The sequence below is a fragment of the Pagrus pagrus genome, assembly GCF_965226575.1.
Source record: "Pagrus pagrus genome assembly, chromosome: 16".
NCBI classification, from domain to species: Eukaryota; Metazoa; Chordata; class Actinopteri; order Spariformes; family Sparidae; genus Pagrus; species Pagrus pagrus.
Window position 1 is genome coordinate 18,323,572 of NC_140200.1, and position 21,370 is coordinate 18,344,941.

At 39.8% G+C, this 21,370-nt stretch overlaps 1 protein-coding gene across 13 annotated transcripts in view; it reads left to right on the forward strand.

Moving 5' to 3' along the window:
• The first annotated feature begins 2,664 nt into the window (after positions 1-2,664).
• The window catches only part of LOC311271807 (DNA (cytosine-5)-methyltransferase 3A-like), a 67,844-nt gene continuing 49,138 nt past the window's right edge, over positions 2,665-21,370 (forward strand). For 11 of the 13 annotated variants that reach the window (XM_084377672.1, XM_084377684.1, XM_084377679.1 and 8 more), the window contains exons 1-3: positions 2,665-2,855; positions 8,060-8,288; positions 18,258-18,365. In XM_084377672.1, the coding sequence (XP_084233798.1) occupies positions 8,220-8,288; positions 18,258-18,365 (177 nt within the window). In that variant the 5' untranslated portion in view covers positions 2,665-2,855; positions 8,060-8,219. Of the gene's footprint in view, positions 2,856-2,921; positions 3,032-3,062; positions 3,150-8,059; positions 8,289-18,257; positions 18,366-21,370 lie in introns of those variants that run through there. The other 2 variants (XM_084377677.1, XM_084377678.1) reach the window with 2 other exon arrangements.

Sequence of the window (21,370 nt, forward strand, 5' to 3'; positions counted from 1 at the left end):
ATATAATTCAACCTGAACACTTGACTTGTATACACATTGTATGTTTGCTCGACATTGTTGTCCTTGTTCAAGGTTGTAGGTTTATTTCTCTTACTGTAGATTATTTGTTAATAATATAAAGCATTCTGATTCTGACTCAGCAATTTCTCAGAATAACGTCACCAGTGTTTTAAAAAGTGCCCAAAAGTCATACTTAAGAAAAAATAAAAGTAAGGATACCGTGTGAAAATATTACTCAAGTAAAAGTAACCCATACAAATAGTTCTTGAGTTAAAGTCTTAAAGGATCTGATATTAAATGTACAGATGTATCAAAAGTACAAGTAAAAGTAAATTGTATATTTATTTACATGTATGTTTGACTTACCTGTAACCCAAGATATTTAGTGGTGTAACAAGTACAATCATCAGCTCCAAAATGTAGTGGAGTGAAAGCATATAGTAGCAGAAAAAACTTAAGTACACGTACCTCAAAGTTGTACTTAAAGAGGTCATATTCTGTTTTTTGGGTTTTCGCCTTTCCTTTGTTGTGTTATGTAGCATTTTTGTGCATGTAAAAGGTCTGCAAAGTGAAAAAGCCACGCCAAAGCGAGTTACCTGCCTGAAACGTCTGGTTTGGTGTCAAGCTTTTACTTCCATAACTTATGTGCGTCACTATGTAAAAGCCGTTATATAAATATATATTTATATATATAATAAAATATATATGGCTGTACAGCAACCATGGTTACCAGCTGGAGCAGCGTTATTTTTGATCACACTACCTTGCTCAGCATAACCTGCCCTACCCTGTCTCTGACTGGCTACATCCTGCCTGTTAAGTAATGAGCATGTGCAACTCTCACCAAAGAGAACAGAGTAGAGATGTCTCACTCCGTAGCTCAAACGAAGTGTTCAAGGCACAGTGTGGAAAGGGATGCTGGAGCAATGCACTGTATGACAAAAATAATGTGTTTTTTGAAAATTAAAGTATGTAAACCTAATTAGCGGGTCTACATGGGTTTTTTAAACGTGGGTCAACCCGCAACCCCATTCCCACTTCCTGCAGGCAAGGCAGCCTGTCTGTGATTTTAATCTGAAGTGTTACTTTGTACGTCGCTGATGTCACATTTCACGTCACGAATGCGCCAGAAACAGTTGTAACAGAAGAGAAAACAACAATACACCCATTGTGAAAGAAGAGTCTGTAAAACGATGAATACATTATTTTGAGCTTCACAAACCCCGCAAAATGACTTCTTTTGCTATCATGATTTGAGCCATTCGGTCCAATAACATATGGAAAGTCTAGAAGAGCCGCACGATTATATTATTTTATCCCCCATCAAGTTAGCCGGGCGTTAAACTGGAAATTAGCCGGCTCGGTCAGCGATCCATGTATTTTCATAGTGGGGTAGTTGAGCTATTTTGGCTTCAAAACACTGGGGCTGAACGGGGCTACCAACACTTTGTCCAGTAATAAAACGTCCTTAATAGGGCGCATCCCAAATTACTTCCTTTTGTACGCGCCATCACTGGACATTGATAACGCGTCATCACTTCGCATGGCGGAATTTAGCATGTTCACTCAGGTTCCATGTTTAAATCAAAGCCGAGCCGAGGTGAAAAAACCCGGGTCTACTGCAGGGTCAATTGACCCGGGTTTAAATTTACCAGAGTTTACACATTTCCATTGCACACAAAAGCCTGATCTTAGTGGGTTTAAGTGGGATTTTTGACCAGTAGAAAATAAAATGTCATAAAGTAGTGAACTTCATGTCTTCAAATTACTTTTTTGTCTGTCAAAAACAAAACCAGATACCTAGTTTATGATGAAGAGTAACAATTAACTGATCTAATCACATAAATCTAGTGGAGTTAAAGAGTACAGTATTTGCCCCCACAATGTAGCCTAGTGGAGTGGAAGTATAAAGTAGCAGAAAACCGAAATACTCCAGCAAAGTACCTCAAAATGGTACTTAGCTTAAGCAAGGTACTTGAGTAAATGTATTTAGTTACATTCCATCCCTGATGAGTAGTGTTTTCCATTAACTCATACTGAAGTGTAGATTCAGATTTTCACAAGTCACATCTCACAAAAATCACAAATTTCAAGTTTTCCAATATTCAATTTAAGTAAATTGAAGTAAAGTTATCAAAAACTGTGCCACTTTGGCTTTGATAAAGCTTGTGATCTACAAAGTAGTAACTAGTAACTAAAGTTATCAAATAAATGTAGTGGAGTAAAAAGTATAACATTTGCCTCCAAAATGTAGTGGAGTGACAGTAGAAAGTAGCAGAAAATGAGAATGCTTATGAACAAGTACCTCAAAATTGTACTTACTGTAAGTAAAGCACTTGAGTAAATGTACGAAAGTATAATGTAGAAGAAATAAGTACAAGAACCTCAAGAGTGTACCTAAGTACAGCACTTGAGTAAATATACTTGATTACATTCCATCACTGGATGTCTCTTTGCTCTGACCGATGTTAACTTCATGTAAAGAGCTGTCACTTTGTTCACTCTACACCTGTCTTCATCTGCTTGTGTGCGTACATGTGTGTGCGCGCGCGCGCGTGTGTGCGTGCCGTGTGTATCTGTAGACTTTAGGACCTCGCGGAAACTTTCTCTCCGGTGCGGCAGCCTCTGCGGCTCGTGAGAGAGAGAGAGAGCAGGCCGGTGAGAAAGAGAGAGAGAGAGGAGCAGGCGGGGGAGCGCGAGCCAGCAGCGGAGAGAGAAGACCCGGTAGAGCGCGAGAAGGGAGAGAGAGAGAGAGAGAGAGAGAGTGAGAGAGAGAGAGAGAGATCGAGAGTGAACGAGAGGAGAGAGAGAGCGACGACCATCAGGGTCCGTGTGCCTGAGGGACGGACGACACGGTAAATATAAACATTACATTTTGGCTCGTGAACGCACGCCGGCAGCCGTTAAGTTAGCTACAGTCATCTCCTAAAGTCATCGCTCGCGCGCTCCGGAGCCAAACCGTTGGTTCCGTTTCAGCAGATGATGTGCGCGTGAAGACGGAGCGGGTTCGTACACGGGGCGAGTGAACTTGGTGAGTTCTTTAGAGGGAAATCACGGCAACCGGACAAACCGTGATTTAACGACTGTGTGTCTCCGGTGCAGCGTACAGCCCATCTCCCAGCTCCCCCCCTCCCCTCCAACACCAGCAGGTAACGTTAAACCGGAGCGCACCGTCCGCTTCACACACCAGATGCAGACAGACACATCAGCGCGCGGAACCGTCGCGTCCGCGGAGAGCGAGCGAGCGGGCGGGAGCGCGCCTGCAGAGGTTACTGAGTGCATTCGGTCTGAAACGCGCCCCCGCGTGTGTTTTTTACCTGACCCACTAAAGCTTATCGTCGCTACACACTCAGACACGTGTCTTTCACCGGCTGCCCGCCCCGCACACACCCCCGCCGGGATTATACGCCGTTTGTGAGAGGCCGTCCGGTAAAGGCCGCGTGAGGTCGCTCCCAGTATTAATTGTCATAAAGCTGGGCTGCGTCAAGCTCGCGAGAATCACTCCCACACTTCCGGCGTAGTCTTTAAAAATAAAAGCACGATTTACGAACGTAAACAAAGTCGTTTCTTATTAAATATTTCAAACTGTTTGATCACAAAGACAAGTTGTTCAACTGAAATTCATTTTCTGTAAATGAAATATTTAATTTTGTATTTTAGCCCGAATACACTGTTGGGCTGCTGCAACTCACTGTTACTTTCATCATCATTTTTTTCTTGATTTATCAGGTTACACTACTCAAAATTAGATAGGGATATTGAGATATGGGTGCATATATGCATGTGCATAGATATGCAATAAAAGTCAAACAGAATGTGTCTTATTATTTTTGGTGACCAAAATTATTCACAAAATAAAAATTCCAATATGTCACAGAATAAACAATCAAGTGAAACTTCTAAGTGTTGTATTGTAGGCAACTGGACCTGTTTCAGTTTCTTGAAGACATTTCACCTCTCAACCAAGAGGCTTCTTCAGGTCTAACTAACTAGAGGGGAGACTTTAACGCCTGCAACTCTCCTCCAGTTAGTTAGAACTGAAGAAGCCTGAAGAAGAACTGGACTCATGACCTCGGATGACCTTTCATCTCTGAATCCTGGCCCACTTGGATTTCTAGGAAAATGGACAGCTTGAAGTGTTAAATGTTGGATGTTTCAGTTGAAAAATAAGAGTTCCCTGCCTGTAAAAATTTGTGACATTGTTCACCTGTATACCTGTCATGATGACACAGTTTGAGTATCACGATTTCCACCTAATTTAGAAACCTCCCAAGCACTGCCAGTAAAAGAAAACTGATCATCATCAGAGGAAATTATAATGTTGCAGCTGCACAAAAGACAGGGCAAGAGGAAAGTAAAGGACAAAGGGCTCTCTAAATTAACAAATTAATGGGGACAATAAAGAAAATTACATATTTTATGCTTTTATTGTGGAGACAAATCACCTACTTCCCTATCTTATCACTGCCTAACTCGTACTACCTTGACATACCTCTGAAGCTTTTTCTCTGCGCAACTATTTCTCCTCCCACCAGTACAGGCTTCTGCTGGGGCCTTTTGACTATAGTCTAATTTAAACCACTGCTGCATTAGGACTTAAACAATTTAAATCAGTGTATACAGACTTTCTTTAGGAGTGTGAGGTGTGTGGGTGACCTAAATACGCAGAACTTGGAGGAGCTGGTTGGCCTGGAGCCTGGAGCTCGTGCAGGGAGCCCCCGAGGGTGTGGGGTGGATACTGTACACCCATTTCTGCAAAGTTTCCACCCTTGTCTTTCCGCTGGTAACCCTGGCCGGCTGCCTGTTGTCTTCACAGTAGGTGATGTAAGGCCACAGCGTGAGGAGTGACATACTGTACAATACGTCTTGAGGAAAGCCAGACATATTGGCTGCACTCACACTGTGCTCAAATCCAAATCACTGCTGAGGTCCAATTTTCTTTTAGGCACATGCAAAGATTGCATTTTAAGCTGCTTTTGTGTTCAGATTGTGATCAGTATCTGACACCAGTCCGAGCAAATCACACTCCTGAACTGACTCGCAAAAACTTCACACCCAGCATGCTCATGCAGAAGTAAGTGAAATGGAGGCTACTTTGACTAAAGCCATCACGTGTGGTGGAATTTGGATGTTAAGGTGCAGCTGAGCTGTGGTGATTGAATATAAGTCAATTCTGTGCACTGGTGTGCCTAACTTTTTCATTTATGTGCACCAGCACACGATTTAGCTGCACCCAAAAACACACTGTAATTTAGTTTCTCAGCAAATTGTTTAAATAATTGTTAACAGGATTAAAGGTGCAGATAAATGTTTATCTTCATTTAAATTACAGCACATTCAATCTGTCCTCCTGACTATCAGGTGCACCAGTGCAACCAATGAAAAATGATTAGTCCCACTTGGAATCTTGATGACGATCTGGCCCCATGATCTAGATCATGCCCAAACTTTTTCCCTTGGAGCGCCAAAAGCGACTGTTGTGTTGTTAAGATGTAATGTGCTCAGATTATGAAAAATGATAAAAATAAGAACTTTGGCCTTCAGGCTCCACTTTTGGACTGCCCTGATTTAGATGATTTAAACTAAGAATCATTGTGTGCCATTTAGTTTCTGGTAATTTGATAAACTGCAAATTTGGAGAATATGCCCGACTAAAGGCCAATATAAACTGAGATCCTAAGGACCTAAAGGGTAACCTCACCAGTTATACACATTTAAAAAAAGTGTGTTTACAGGTCTAATATTGTAGTCAGAAGCCTTTTGTGGCTCCAGAGGAAGCTGCATGTCAACTGAGAAATTCCCTTTCACTAAGTTGGATTGTGGGTAATGTAGGTGCCATGCCCTTTTCATAACTTGGTGCCTACATTACCCACAATGCAACTGAGCCATTGCGTGTCATCACTGGAGGCAATTTCTCAGCTTACATGCAGCTCTCTCTGGTGCCACAAATGACAGTAGTAGTAGTAGCACTTTAATGTGTAAAGAGGTGGGAAATGCCCTGTGCCAAAATGAACTTCACATTATTATTTCAGCTGACACTTTGCTTAAATGGTGGATATTCCTAAATTACACTATAGGCAGGACAGTGTTCACTATAGGCCTCTTGTTGGTGTCTTGGACACAGTGCAGCTGTCATGTATAGTCTGCAGTGTGTTCTAATGGATACGTGGATGTAACATGAGACTTCCACAATGCAAACAGAATGGGAGGAACTGGCATCAATAGAGCCCCACAGTTTAATGTAGCCCTGGGGCCTCCAAGTGGCTTAATCCGGCCCTGCTTGATGCTTCATTAGCAGATAGTACCACTCACTAAATAGAGTACAAGTGAACTTGTGAGTTAGCTTTTAACCACAGGTGACCTTATTTGTTGTGTCCTGATATAGAAAATAGCAGACAAAACTTGACCACATTGTCTATTTGCTCTATTTGAGGTGTGAGCACAAAACCAGTTTAAGTGAGGAACTCTGATGAGTCACAGTATATGTTGAAACAACAACAGAATCACTTTACTGTTTAAGTAACATCAGGCTTCCTGTTGTGCTCCTCAGCTTGTTAATTTGTCTGCTACTGTGAACACACGAGAGCCTCACAGTCGGATATGGGAACATTTTGTTGAAGTCTGTCATTGGTAAACGTCCTTTAACAGTCTCTAACAAGTCACCAAAACAACTGGACAAAAAAATACAAATAAATCAAATCTCAGAGTTTTACACTGCAAACCTCTTCAGAATTTACAAATCTGTCCCTGTGCCCTCTCGAAAATTGACTTTCTCTTGTGCTCGCTCAATACTCTCCTCACTTACTGACTTCCATACAATAAATTAATGGTAATGAGGATGATGAGGCAGAAGAGAGCCGAGATGAGCCCCAGTACTTACAAGGTCACACATGGCCGACTCTCCACTGAGCTCCTCCTTTACAGCTGCCCTCCATTTTCTCGCACTAGCTCTACCAATGATGTGTATGCTTGGTTGCTAGGAGTCATGAAAAATGTCTAATTGGAGTGACGTAAAACTTGTCAAATGTATTTGCTTGATACGACTTCTTCTGTTTTATATCATCAAAGATTTAACCTCAGTGGGTTTTGACTGTTAGTCAAAAGAAACAAGCAATTTAAAGATGCCACCTTAGATTCAGGGAGCTGTTTGTATATATATATAGTTTTTTCAATAAATGACAGTTGATGATGGTGCATATTGGTGCATAAAAACATACCTGCAGTGATCTTTTATTCTCCTCTCTCTCTCTTTATGTCAGTCTCTACTATCTGCTGTCCCAAAAAAGAAAAATAATCTTAATAAGAACAAATAATAAGATAGATAAACAATAATAATAATGAATACAAATAACTTTTTAATTAACAGTTTGATTAGCCCCAAAAATAATGTTTTAATCAGTGTGATTAACAGATTTAGGACCAAAAATGAAAGTGGCCCAAATTAAGATTGAAAATTTCAACTCCAGTATGATTTTTTCTGTTTTAACTGTCACTTAAAAAAATATTTGCATCATGTTTATGGGGAAAAAAATAGATTTTTGTCCCTGTTTACCTGCAGTTCAAAGGCAGCCATTTTGTCTAATGAAACGGACAGTTTTATCCAGCCACATCAATCACACTCTGACAGCCATGTTGAAAGCTACCCTGATTCCAACGGATTCCTTTGAGGACACCTGTGTGTGTGTGTGTGTGTGTGTGTGTGTGCGTGCGTGCGTGTGTGTGTGTGTGTGTGTGTGTGTGTGTGTGTGTGTGTATGTGTTTGTACATAAATCTGTGTTAACGTGTTTTGACCTGTTACTACTCTGAAGTTTGATATTTGTGGGGTCTCATCAATCATGTACAGTACCGGTCATAAAGACACATACCTGTTGTAGGGCCTTGACCTCAGGGCTCTAGACTGAGGAGGAGAGGAAAGGAGAGATAGGAAGATGTCAGCCACTCACTGAGAATGATTTCTTACTCAGAAGTGACAAATTTCCTCATACTGTAAATCCACTCATGTCTGACTCTGTGTGTGTGTGTGTGTGTGTGTGTGTGTGCTTTGTCTTTCTTCGCCCAGGAGCGGGGTTAGGACTGAGCGAGCAAGTGATCGTCGGAACAGACGGACCGACAGACAGATTGAATGAAGCTGCACCTGGTGCTTCTGAGGGCCTTTCCCATGTTTTGATTTGCTCCATTTTTTACTCTCTAAACCTGGTTTTACCGAGCCACTTCCTGCCATGCCGTCCAACAGTCCTGCTGCTGCCGAACCGCCTCAGACACCTCAGAAAGACACCGCCAATGATGTGGTAAGAGAGATCGATTATTCTTTTTTGTTTCACTATTATTATTGCTTAGCCCACTTAGCTAATGCTTCTAAAGCCTTGAAACCGACGCCGCTGTGTCAGTTATTATGTGACTTTATTATTTACGCTAAATCTGCTGAGCACTGAAAGTATCATATCAGTAACCTCCCCAGGAAACTCCTGGATAACAGTGGATAAAATACTCTACTAAACATAAGAGTCCTGCAATCCAAATTTTTGTTACACAACAGAAGTTTTAAGATGTAAAGTATGGAGTCAGAAGGGTGCCAAAACAATGCTGTCTGTTTACATTAAAGCGTCCACAAACTTGATGAACAATAAATGTGACATCGGGGGACAAATGACTCATTAGTAAATTATATGTGGAGATCTAAATATGTGTATGTGTATTTATGACGATGTTTCAACTGCATGTATTGCGTGTATCTGCTATATATATTGATTATATCTGGATATTTAAAGACACGGAAATGTGCAAAATAAGAAAGAAGTAAAAAGTAAAACTTAGAAGCCTTTTCAAAATAGATTTTTATGGCCCAAATTTGAAATTCAATGATTAATCTCTAAAAAACTAAAGAAATTCAATAAAGTCAATTTAATTTATTTGTAAAGCGCCAATTTGCAGTAATTCACCTGCTTCCAATTGGAGCAGGTCAGAAATACATTTATTGTAAAATCTCATAATCTTTTAAAAACATGATGTGAAAAATGAGACCTTCCCCGTCTCTCTTGGCCTTCAGATGATTTGTTTAAACTGTCTAATGCTGCTGCACTGTGGATTTCTTTGTGAAGGGTTAAGGTCAGATTTTCCACAACAGTCCAATGGATGTGACTTTATGCACGTTCTCAAGTGCCTCGTCTCAGTGCCTCTCTCAGCTCTGCTAACAGAGAGCAACAGCAGCTAACATTAGCTTAGAAATGGAGTCTGCTAATACAACAACAATCTTCCAGCACAACACAGAAGTTAAGCAGAGCCCCTTTAAAGAGTTAAAGATAAACAAGAAGAATTATTAACTGGCACTTATTCTAGTTGCACTCTTCAAAGTCTATAAATACAGTATATACCAAGGGTTACAAGAAAAGTCAAAATGATTGGTTCCTTTTGTTGCCGATGCATTAACATATCAGCAGTATTTCAGTGTTGTACAGTACATGCAGGTGTCTTAAACTAATTACTGTTCAGCTGTTCAGCTACATTATTGCACTACGTCAAATGTTTTCAATGCAATAACTGCAGCCATCAAACAAATGTTTACCAATAAAACATACATAATACCGTCTGTAAATAGTGTTGTACACGGAAATGGAAATACCAATAAAGATAAGATAAAATAAGATATGCCTTTATTGATCCCCAGAGGTGTGTACACGAGCACACAAGTGTGTCTGCGATTACAGATAAGTAGAGAATGTAAAAATAAGAATAGAAACTATACAAGAACAAAGTTACAAGAGTAACATAGTGGTGTAATTAGTAGCAGCAAAGAATAGTAAATGTAAACAGCGTACATCAGAGTGATATACCTAATTTTTACTAAAGTACTACCACTGAAAATTGCATTTAAGTCAAGCACATGAATAATCAGTTTTCAGCCATTTGTACTACTATCTCAGCTACTTCTACCCTCACGACTCTTGCTCACCTTACTGTTATTATCGCTGCTTCTATTAATATAAATATTATATTACTACTACTGTTATTTTTGAAGCCACAGATATTATTACAACCACCACTTTTACTACAGCTATCATTACCACTACTACTTTGGCTCCTAAGTCTGCAGTTGAGAGCTTTTTTTAGCCAACTCACTCTGAAAATCTGGCAACTAAGACCGTGTGTGTCTGCAATAATTAATCTTAGAGTTATTTACTTACGTTCACTTTAGGCCTTTCTACATTCCACACACTAACCCGACCACATGCAGGTGAAACGAGCACAAGGTTTCGAGTCTCAAACTGTTTTTTTTAACCCAGGCGAGCACACACACCAACACACACATTAACACACAGTCAGACATACACAAGGTGAAAAATGGCTCCTTTCATTTGCGCCCCCAGAGCCCAGGGCAACCCTCGTAAATCTGTGAGAAGTTTGAAGTTCATTCTGTAGTGCGGCTAAATAAAGAGCCGTCTTACTCACTTACTTCCACATTCACACGCTGGCAAAGAGCCAACAAGTACAAAGTTTCCCTTATAAAGGTTTCTTTTTACTATAGTGTGTTGTTCTTTTTAACTTCCTAAGGCTTAACTCAGTGAAAGACTTAAGAAAAAAAAGCCTGGTGAGAATCCTAAGTGAGTCCCAGAGTTTGAGGACAGAGGGGAAGACATGACACTGTAAGAGATAGAGAGTCGAGGTGTGAGATTTGACGGATTCCAGTTAGAATCGATTTCGCATGACAGACGCTCAAATGTTGAAGATAGAGAGACATTTCTGTGGGCTCAAATAAGGGTAAATATGTTTTAAACTGAATGTGAAGAAAATAAAGAAATAAACTGAGATTAAAGTTTAAAGATTGTTGTTTAAGGATTCAGTATGTAACATTTCCACATTAAAATATCTAAAAACGATAAGAGCTTTGTTATAAATTCCGCTGAATTGTGTTGTGTGTTCAAACTGAGAGAAAATATGCAATTTTAATCAAGGTAACGGTACATTTTATTTGGTGATCTGTTGCTATAACCCCCGGAAAAACATCAGATGATAAGTCAGAGTGTGAGGAAGGAAGCCACATGACTAAATGTAACATGAATAAAACTGCAGAGGGGGAATACAGTGCTGCAGCGCTGGACATTATAAGAAAACTGATATGTGTCTTAAGCCCAAAAGCATGTAACTACTTATTCTAGTAGTAACCCAAAATAAAATGATCAACCTGAAAATGAGCATAATATGTCTCATTTATAGATATAATATGTTTATGAATATCACTTCACAAGCTCAGAACCTTCCTGATCAGTATTTTAAACGATACAATTAGATCATTTTTCATAGCTTGAGAATTGACTGTGTCTTAAAGGAATAGTTCACTCTAGAACCAAATTCAGTCATTATCGACTCACCCTCATGCTGATGAGAAATCCGGTGTAGTTTCTTATTCCTCAAAGTGCAGCTGGAGACCTGCGGGGGTACCGTCCTGCAGTAAAAATCCATATAACGTGCGTCAATGGTGTCCGAGACGAAAAGGTCCATAAAACTACACAAAAACTTTGTAATATTCCTCCATACTGCTCGTCCGTTACCATCCAAGAAAAATGTACTAAATGACATCATTTCGAGTAAACTCTGGATGTCGCCACTTCAGGACACTTGGATTGCAGCGGACGAGCAGTATGGAGGAATATTACAAAGTTTTTGTGTAGTTTTATGGACCTTTTCGTTCGTTTCCTCGGACACCATTTACGCCCGTTACATGGATTTTTGCTGCAGGACGGTACCCCCGCGGGTCTCCAGCTGCACTTTGAGGAATAAGAAACTACACCGGATTTCTCATCAGCATGAGGGTGAGTCGATAATGACTGAATTTCGTGTCGAATTAGAGTGAACTATTCCTTTAAGCACTGCCACCTTCCCTTAACACACCAATTGTAGCTAAGCACGATCTCTGACAACTTTGGTCATATTTCTTCTCATTCTTTGACGGCTAAATGCCCAAATTTACAGTATAACTTGGGCATTATTCTAAACGTGTAGACAATGTTGTTTTATCCCATCTCTTGAGTCTTAAGGCTACAGTACGCTTGAAACAATCTAGTGCTTGTGAGCAAATCTAAAGGCAAAAGTCTTTATTCCTGCTCTGAATGGCCATACTTCAAGGTGGGCCAAAAAACCCTGACATTAAAGTCTTGTAGCTCCATCAAAATGGCACTCTTGATTGCTCTTTGAGCATAAGTAGTCAAAAAGCAATTGATTGTACAAGTTTTCTTTAAAGATAATATACTGTGTTTCACTAAATTGTACATTCAAAATGTATTAAAATTTAAGATAAGATAAAATAAGATTTTATTGATTCCTGAACAGGGAAATTCCTGTTCCTTATTACAGTAGCTCAGGTAACTACAGTAGAATAATAGAAAAATTAAATTAAAAAATGAATACCAAAGACTCTCCCCTATTTTGTCACCTTCTGGTGTGTCACCTAGCAGTACGTAAAAAACAGCATGATTGTCAGTATTGGAGGTTTACAAAAATAGGTGGATGAAGCCCTCAGATTTGACATCAGAAAGGGATTTTCGGATGATGTTAGCCCACATGACAAGCTCTTTGTTTTAAGCATATCAGGCCTGAATGCTTCGGTTGCCAAGTGTCTATGTAGAGAGCATATACTTCAAACTACAAGGACACGTTGAAGATAGTAAAACGATGTGCTTGGGGGCTTTAACAGCATTACTCTGTGTTCTGACTGAGTGGATGAGGTTGTTTATTCCATATCCAAAACCAGAAAAGACGCAGCTGTCACCACAAACAGTATTATAACAGTAACACAGGGAGAACAGTGCTCAGGATTGGTCCATTGTTGTGTATTTTCAGTCCATTGCAGTGTGTTTTTGCAAATACACGTACCTACATGTGTAATTATTGATTATTTTAATGATAGGATTGGATAAATCTGCTGTTCTACTGATGTTTAAATGTTGTAAATCTGTACGGAGCCTCAAAAATAGATACAATCTAGTATTTGTTCTGTTGGCAGCTTTATTAACCAATGATTGGTTGAGTAGTGCATTCAAAGTGAAGGCAGAAGAGGAGGGAGATACAGGAAATGAGGAGACTGGAGAGAGACAGAGCGGAGGACGAGGGAATGGGGTAGAAAGAAAGAGGACAAGCTGTCTGCTGCTGATGGGATCCTCCTCTGCCCGCCTGGTTTGCAGTCTGGTAGCTTAGCAACTGCGGTGGCCTAAAATAACCTGCCGGGAGACAGAAATAGACCAAAGATATATGGACAGTGTGTGTGTGTGTGTGTGTGTGTGTGTGTGTGTGTGTGTGTGTGTGTGTCTGTGTGCATGTGTGTGTGTGTGTGTGTGTGTGTGTGTTTGGTGTGTTTGTGTTGACTTATTTTCTGAAGGGATTTGGTTGAGTGATTTTCAAGCTCTGTCAGTTAATGTTTGACATTTGGTTTGGCACTACAGGTGAATAGGGTTAACTAATAGATGTCACCATGAAATGTCTCCAGGTGATTAAACCATATTATATCCCTTTTTATACTTGACAAAAAACCCACTAACACCTGCTTACATCTGGCTTTTGCGTAATGTAAATAGGTATGTCGGCACTCGCACTTCAAATGCCTCTGCAGTAATCACTGGTGTTTATCAGCTCCAGCTCTGATTGGCTGTGATGGAAACACAACACCCAGGTGATCACGCTAATTTTCACCCCTTGTCAGGCGCCATGCTATGACTGTTAAAATTGATATTTTCCATTCTTTTTCTATCCGTCTACGTTCAAGCAGCGCTTGAGTTTGAAAGAAAGACTGAAGTAAAAGATATTAATAAGAAACCACTGTTATATTGTCAGTGGCTTCAGTGTCTCTACCTGATCCTTGCACACTGCCTGATTGGTACTGCACATGTGCAACTCTCGAAAGATGAGAAAGAAGCAAGACGCCTCACTCCTTAGCTAGTTCCACCATCAGCTCTGGACAAAAACGATGTGTCTCCAGAATGATCCAAAGTTTTCTGGATGTAGTGTGATGAGGTGTATGAGTCATTTTCTACTGTTCCTTGTTTTTCCAGTGCATTTGTGATGACAAATGTGACACACAAGAAAAAGAAAAACAGATAGGCAAACTAGTCTCCTGGCACTGGGAAGGGAGTCAATCACCTATTTCTAGTGGGTTTACCCGCATTTAAAATTCCGTATATACACCCTGATTTTGGTGTAAAGGTGGTATTACGCCAGATTTCTACACGGCACATTTAAGTCCTGTTATGGCCGCGACACTCTGCGACATACCTAGAGCTGATTGCAGCCGTTTAATGCTCATGTTTCCACCAGCTGCACCACGGCATGTTTCAGCAGTGTTCCAGATGCAGCAGTAAGACACAGGAATGGCAAAGTGCATCCGGTCAAAATCAAAAAATAAAACACCCTGTGCAGACTTGGGATCTACAGCACAACGTGAGTCGGAAACATTAACAATAACACACTTAAAACAGACAAAAATGATTTAACTGTGTAGCCTGCAAACCTGAGGTGGAGGCACAAAAATCAAGGAAAAAAAGATCAAACAAACATGATCTTAGCAATTAGAAAATATCGGGCAGGATGCTCCACTTCTGACATGTGCCAAGAGAAATCAAGGTTTTAGAATCAAAGGTTTCACGGAACAAATTTTGGATATCTCTTTTTATCACAGTACTGTCAACAGCTATAAAAAATGTTGCCATGTTTTGGGGAATAAAATGTTATATAAATCACCTTATGAATGATAAATGATCAAACCCCTCTGTAAAAACCTTGTTTTTGATTTATGTAAGTGCTACTGAAGTGGAGATTTCTGGCTCAGAGAAAAATCACTTTGAGAAAACTGCCTTTAAAGGCCCCTTGTGTCAGATTTACGGGCAAACTTTCAATGCAATCTTAGAATAAGGGTTTAGATCTACAGAAAGAGTGAGTCATCTTCCAAGGAGTCCACCATGTTGCACAGCCATGTTTCTACAGTAGCCCAGAACGGACAAAACAAACACTGGCTCTAGAGAGGGACTTTTGTGTGAGGGTGAGACATTGGGTTCCTACACACTGGATCTTTAAGATAGGTATTGTACAATTTCATACAATTTTAACCATGAAACTTCCCCAGTTAGTGTCATACATTTCCAGAACAGAAATCTGAACTAAAATAAACACGTTAAAGTCTATTTTTGGCATCTTCTTTTCACTAGCCCGAGAGAAGACATGTTATGGAAGCAAAAACGCCCAACATCTCAAAAGTGCATAAGAAAAACATGTTTTTTTCTGTAGTGTCTGGACATAATTATACTCCTGTTTCCACTTTTTACACTTGTTACATTAAAGGGTCTGTGTGTATGTCTGTGAGTGTGCGTCGTGACACAGGCATATGGACAGGAGCATAGCAGGCAGACAGGCACTGGGCCATTACCCGTTCTAGCTGGTTGCTATGCTTATCGTCAGGGAAGTGACATCAGAATGTTTAGTCAGCACGGCGGCCCCGCCGGAGACAGTTGCTAAGCAGTTTCTGCACCTTAGCAACCACTCCACTGTCACCCTAACAGACGGTCCACCAAGGAGAGAGAGGGAGACATTACTGGAAACACAAGGCAGACAGCAGGCAGCATACACAGCTGTTGTTGTAGTTTTGTTTTTGAGTTTTTGTTTTCAATTCGCTTTAGTTTCAGCAAGTTTGGTTTAGTTTTTATTGTTTAAAAGATGTTTCGATATTAGTTTTAGTTTTAGCTTGAAAGCCATAGTCTGAAGTGTGTTCACTATCCAGTGACCCATGACCATCTTAATCAAACCTCAGAGGGCTCTGTCAATAAAAAATAAAAAATAGTAGCAACTACTTCAAAATCTCAAACAGACCCAAAGAAAATGGAACTCCAGTGTACCTAGAAAGTCGTTAACACTCACAGTCATCTGATGTGCTGCCTTCCATTTGTTTTAATCCTGCTCAGATGACTTGCCTCTGTTATCTCAACCCAGCTTTGAACAAGTTGAGCAAACCTCTGATTAAAAACATTATTCCTCCTAACTGGTACATTTAAAGCTGCCTTGTTCACTCCAGCACTACAAGAGTCTAATGGTTTTCCCTTGTAACAGTGACATTTATTTAATTTCTGCCTGAGGCAGTGATGCACATAGAGAGAGCTCAAATATGAATAAAAAGGTCAATGATGAAAATCATTGCAGCTGGCAAATTACTTCCTCCTGGGTAAAATATGATACTCTTAAAGCAACAGGCCTCTCACACAATGAAACCACATTCAAGGTTTGAATGTTTAACTAAAGATGCAGCAGGTGTTGCTTATTTTATTTGGCCTTTTTCACATGGTCTCATGGGCCCAATAAAACGTTTGCACAAACCTTAGACTCTCAGCAACTCAGTCAGAGCCCAGAGCCGACGTAAAAATAGAAATTCAGGACCAGACTTGAGTTTGGTCAGACCCTCAGAATATTTGAGGGTATTGATAGTAGAAGAGGCAAACAAACAGTGACAGTGATTGAGGTATGTGGGGGCGTTTCTGTTCTCCTCAAGCCTCTGTTTAAATAAATCCTCCTTTTGCTTGATTTATCATGATGTCAATAAAACAAGTTTGAGTTGAGTTTTTAATACTTTTAAATAGAGATACTGACCTTATCAAAGGAAAAGCTCACCCAAAAATGTAAATTCAATCATTATCTACACACCCACATGCAGATGAAAATGTAGGAGCTGTCTGCAAAACATTTCTGAAGCTTCATGGCAAAAAAGTGCTGATGCGTTCTCCTAAACAGCTGAAGTAGATGGGGACTTGTTTTCAGACGTAAAAAAAAAAACAACTTAAAAAACCCCAACATAAAATGGCGGCATACAGCTCATCCAGTGTTGATTTGAGAAGATGTTATTTGCATCTTTTTTTAAGCCAAAAAGTTGAGGGTGTAAATATCGACTTCTCAAACCAATTTGGTCTCTGGAGAGATGAATTAAGCTAGATGAGCTATATGGAGTTGAGCTGACTGATACTGGATTTTTTGGGCCGATACCGATATTAGGGATTAAAGAAATTCTGATATTGATATCTTGGCCGATATTCTTATATTCAAAGAATACATACAGTACATAAACACACAATCAGATACCCTGAGTTGAGGAACTTAGTTAATTGGTATTTGGAAAGAAAACATCCTAACAGCTGAGTATTTATCTGACCCGAGTGTTGCTGTCAATTGTTTTACATATCATAACCTTAGATTTTATCTGTTAGTTGCAATGTGAAACTTTCCCTCCAGCACAAACAACATCATGGGCAGCCGTTAGATTGGTTCGAAGTAAATCTGTTGACAGGAAAACTAAGGATTTGAATTGTGGCAGGCTTTTCTTATAATTTTTATTTTGGGGCTTGGCGAGGATATCAAGTCACAACACTGAGATTAAGAACGTAATAAAAACAGTTTGTCATGATGTAACAGTGAAAGCAGAATGAGATCCCATCAGGATTTCTTCTGGTTGGAAGCCTTTTGAAGGTGTTTGCGTTTGACCCATCACGCTGTAGCTGACACACAGGTGCTGCAGGCTATTTTTATTTTATATATCACTGTACAATTACACTGCTGCCGATCTACAACTCTGATGTACCATAGCACTTTGTCTCTGCTGTGAGCTGAGAAGAGGAACAAACTGCTGAGATGAATTCATTTAGGTTCAAAGCTTCACTAATGGCCTCAATATGAGGCAGTGCCGAAATATATTACAGTATTTCATCTAAAAGACCTTCAATGACGATCTAAAGTGTTATTTTTCATCTTATGGGGATTTTTTGAGCTGCGTATCCACAGCAGGTCTAGAAGCACCACAACATGCATTCTGTTTGCTTGACTAAACACAGCTGGATTTGATGTCTGCAAACATATAATTTACTGGTTTTGTCTTTCATATTTCGTCCATTTTAGTTTGAGAGCTGCTTTGTTCAATCAGAACTTGGCCAGGTTTTGAGACCTTTGGTTTTAAAGTTGTTTGTTTTGAAATCGATCTTCAGTTGAGCTTTTTGTCTTCTGGTGAAAAAGTTAAAAAAAAGTGTAAAATTTCACTTTCTAAAAACTGCAAATATTGTCAAGAGTGTGCTAGTCTTCATTCAGTTAATCCTGTTTTCCAGCCTCTGCCCTGCAATGTTTCTTAACCACACTGCCTTGAATATCTGTTGCTTTAATGCGGCCTCACTCCTGACATCAATTATAACTTCATACGGTTGTTGGATTGGCTCAGTGTTTGATGTTTCCTCTCTATAATTGGCCAGAATGAAGATGGAGCAGACCAGGACAGTCCAGAGGAGGGGACGCCAGCGAGCCCCCGCACCAAGCGCAGAGTGGGTCGTCCTGGCAGGAAACGCAAACAGCTGCTTCCTGTGAGTACTGTAATTACAGGCTGTCGACGGCCTTTTATACTCCACACTGCAGCAGAGTGATTGATTATCCATTCACCTATACAACGTCCCCCTGTCTTGGTCTGAAAAGATATGTTAAACATGCATGCCCTGCTTCCAGGAACACTTTGCTTCACATTTATGCATTCACACCTGCTAGCTGCTGAGTGGCAAAACGCTGTTAGATCAGCTTTTTGACATAAAACACAGAGCACTAGACATACTGCTTTAATTAAGTGTCACATTTGAGTGTGTTTGACAGATAATGTGACAAAGCCTCTTCACAGCAGCTTCTTCTGTTGCTTCTCTTCTGCTTTTACATGTTAGATTTATTCCAATCAATGTGTTTAAGAAAAGAGATTCCCCGACGCAACAGCCAATGCATATCCTCTCCCTCAACATGTAATGCTAGCTTCATTTCCTCATCATTTTCTCATGATTTACACTTCATCCACCACATTTTCCATGTTGTTACCACTGTGCTGAAAGTTGAAATTAAGAGAAAACACTCAGATTTATTACTCACTCACCAAAGTAAGATCTCAGAATGTGGCAACATCGTTAAAGATAAGTCAGTTAGGCAAATGAATTTAGGAGAGAAAACAAATTCAGGGAATGCCAAAGTGAACAGCAAAGTTCCTGGTTCAACTGTGACCCTTGCTGTAGTTTTGCACTGTCATGGGTTTCCTGCGCAATGAGGGATAATTAGCAATGTGGGAGCTAATCTGGCAAAACTACTGGCTTGATTTCAACCTTCAGGCCTATTTTTAGTGATGTTGACGCATCCTGAGATCTCTGCAATTACTCTAGTGACTAAAATGTTACCGTGACTCATAGGAATGATGGCCATAGCTATGGAAGAAAATGTAGTTTTAAAAAAATTGTTTTCCCATGCTTTTGTTTCATTGATTTAAAAATTCCAGTCTGCTCTGATTGGTCAGCTCACACACGCCAGACCTGGCACTGCTTACAACAACAGAGCAGCTTTGCTAAATCAATTCTTAGGTGCCAAACTAACCACTAAGCATAAATTATGCAAATGTGTTACTCTGTGATGTAATGTGATGTCGTGAAGTCACAAGGCATTTCAGGAGCAGTGTTTTCTGTGGGAGAGAGGAGCTTCTCTTGGTGCAGACTTTTAAACTTTCAAGATCTTTTACATGCACAAGAACATATATAAAACACTAGAGGAGAAGAAACAAACTAAAAAGCATAATAGGTCTCCTTTAAGTTAGTTTAGCTTTAATAAGTCTCATTATGAGTCAAGACCTGTTTTGTGAGACTTTAAAGCAGATGACATATAAACATCACCACAGACACACAGTTCTGGATTTATATACCTTATATACCTTATATATATATACCTTTACCTTGACAAAAAATAATGAAAAAAAAAAAACAAATCCAACTAGATCTTACACAAAATACATTTGAAGAAGAAACTAAAATAGCATGATGGAAAGAAAGATAGCTTGTGGAGTTTTGGTTGCACAATGCCTATAGTTAGGGCTATGATTGATCATTCATCGCAAATCTTTTTAAAAGAATATTTCACATTTCACCTTATTTCCTCATACCTAGATTGTTTTTGTCTGAGTTGCAGAGGTCTGGAGAGAGGTGAGCCTTCTCTCAAATATAATGGTACTAGAAGGCATTTGTGCCAAAATAAAACACTTGAAAATCTCAACAGTAAGGTCTCTTTCCAGAAATCATGACCCAGTTACTCAAGATAAGCCACAGACTTTGTTGTGAGCGGTTTCATTTTAGGAAGAACTGTCCATTAAAACAACCAGCACTGATCAATGGACATAGTATAAAAACTTAAAGTGGCTACTTCTACTGTATAGAAGGTGCAATCTGCTGGATTTCCATGCAAATGTGCTAGTTTATGAGCAAATGTTGGTAAAGTTTGCAAATGTTTCCAGGTCAGTTGTGTTTTGGATTTTGGTCAGTGGCTGCTTCTGCTGAGACAGTGGGGAACTGAGTTGTTACTTTTCACAAGGTGAACATGTCGCTCACTTCCTCTGTGTGGGCTTGACTGGACTGGGGTTTGAACTGGCAACCTTCCAATCACCTTTACACCAGCAGTAATAATCTGTGAGTGGTGTTACAGAGCGGCATTATTACTGTAATGACACCAAACTGGATAATACTTCACTCGCTGTGACTTCAGGTCTTTGGCAGCTCCTCTCCTCCATTTTTTCTCTCCATTCATCCTCTTATCGCTCACCTTGCTTGTGTGTGTGTGTCTCTTTGTGCTCAGTGAACTCTGTGGTCGAATCAGCAGGTCAATATAGCTGATCAAACAACCTTAGACAGAAAGGAATACTGAGTGAACTACAGTGAGAGAGCGAGTGTGTGTGTGTATGTGTGTGTGTGTGTGTGTGTGTGTGTTATCGTGAATGTATCTGTGTGTGTGTGCATTCATGTGTGCAGGAGAGCAGGTCTGATCATGCTTTGATGTCTGAGTTGTGACAAGGTAGGCAGGATTTATATGGGTCCTGTCATGATGACACACACAGATGAACATTAACATGTACATGCTTGCCACACACATATGAACACAAACTTACACTTAAAACATACACACAGCCGCAGTAAAAACAAAGTTGTAATAACACCAATCACAACAGCGTAGTAGTAGTAGTACTTGCAGCAGTAGTAAAAGTAGTAGTATTTGCAGAATTACTTAAGTATTGGTAATGGTAGTAAGAATAGTAGTATTAGTAATGGTGTCATTAAAAGGTGAAAACAATAAACGTAGTGCTGGCTGTAGTGGTACTTGTAAAGTAAGGAAAGTAAAGTAGTAGTAATTGTTGTAATAGAAGTGCTGAAAGTTAGATTGATAGCAGCATTAAAAGTAGTAATATTTATATTAGTAGTTACTAGTAGTAGTGTTAGGCCTATAGCAGTAGTCGCAGTAGTAATATTAATAGTAGTAGCAGAATAGAACTAGTAGTAATAATGGCTCTGTAATAGTGGTAGTA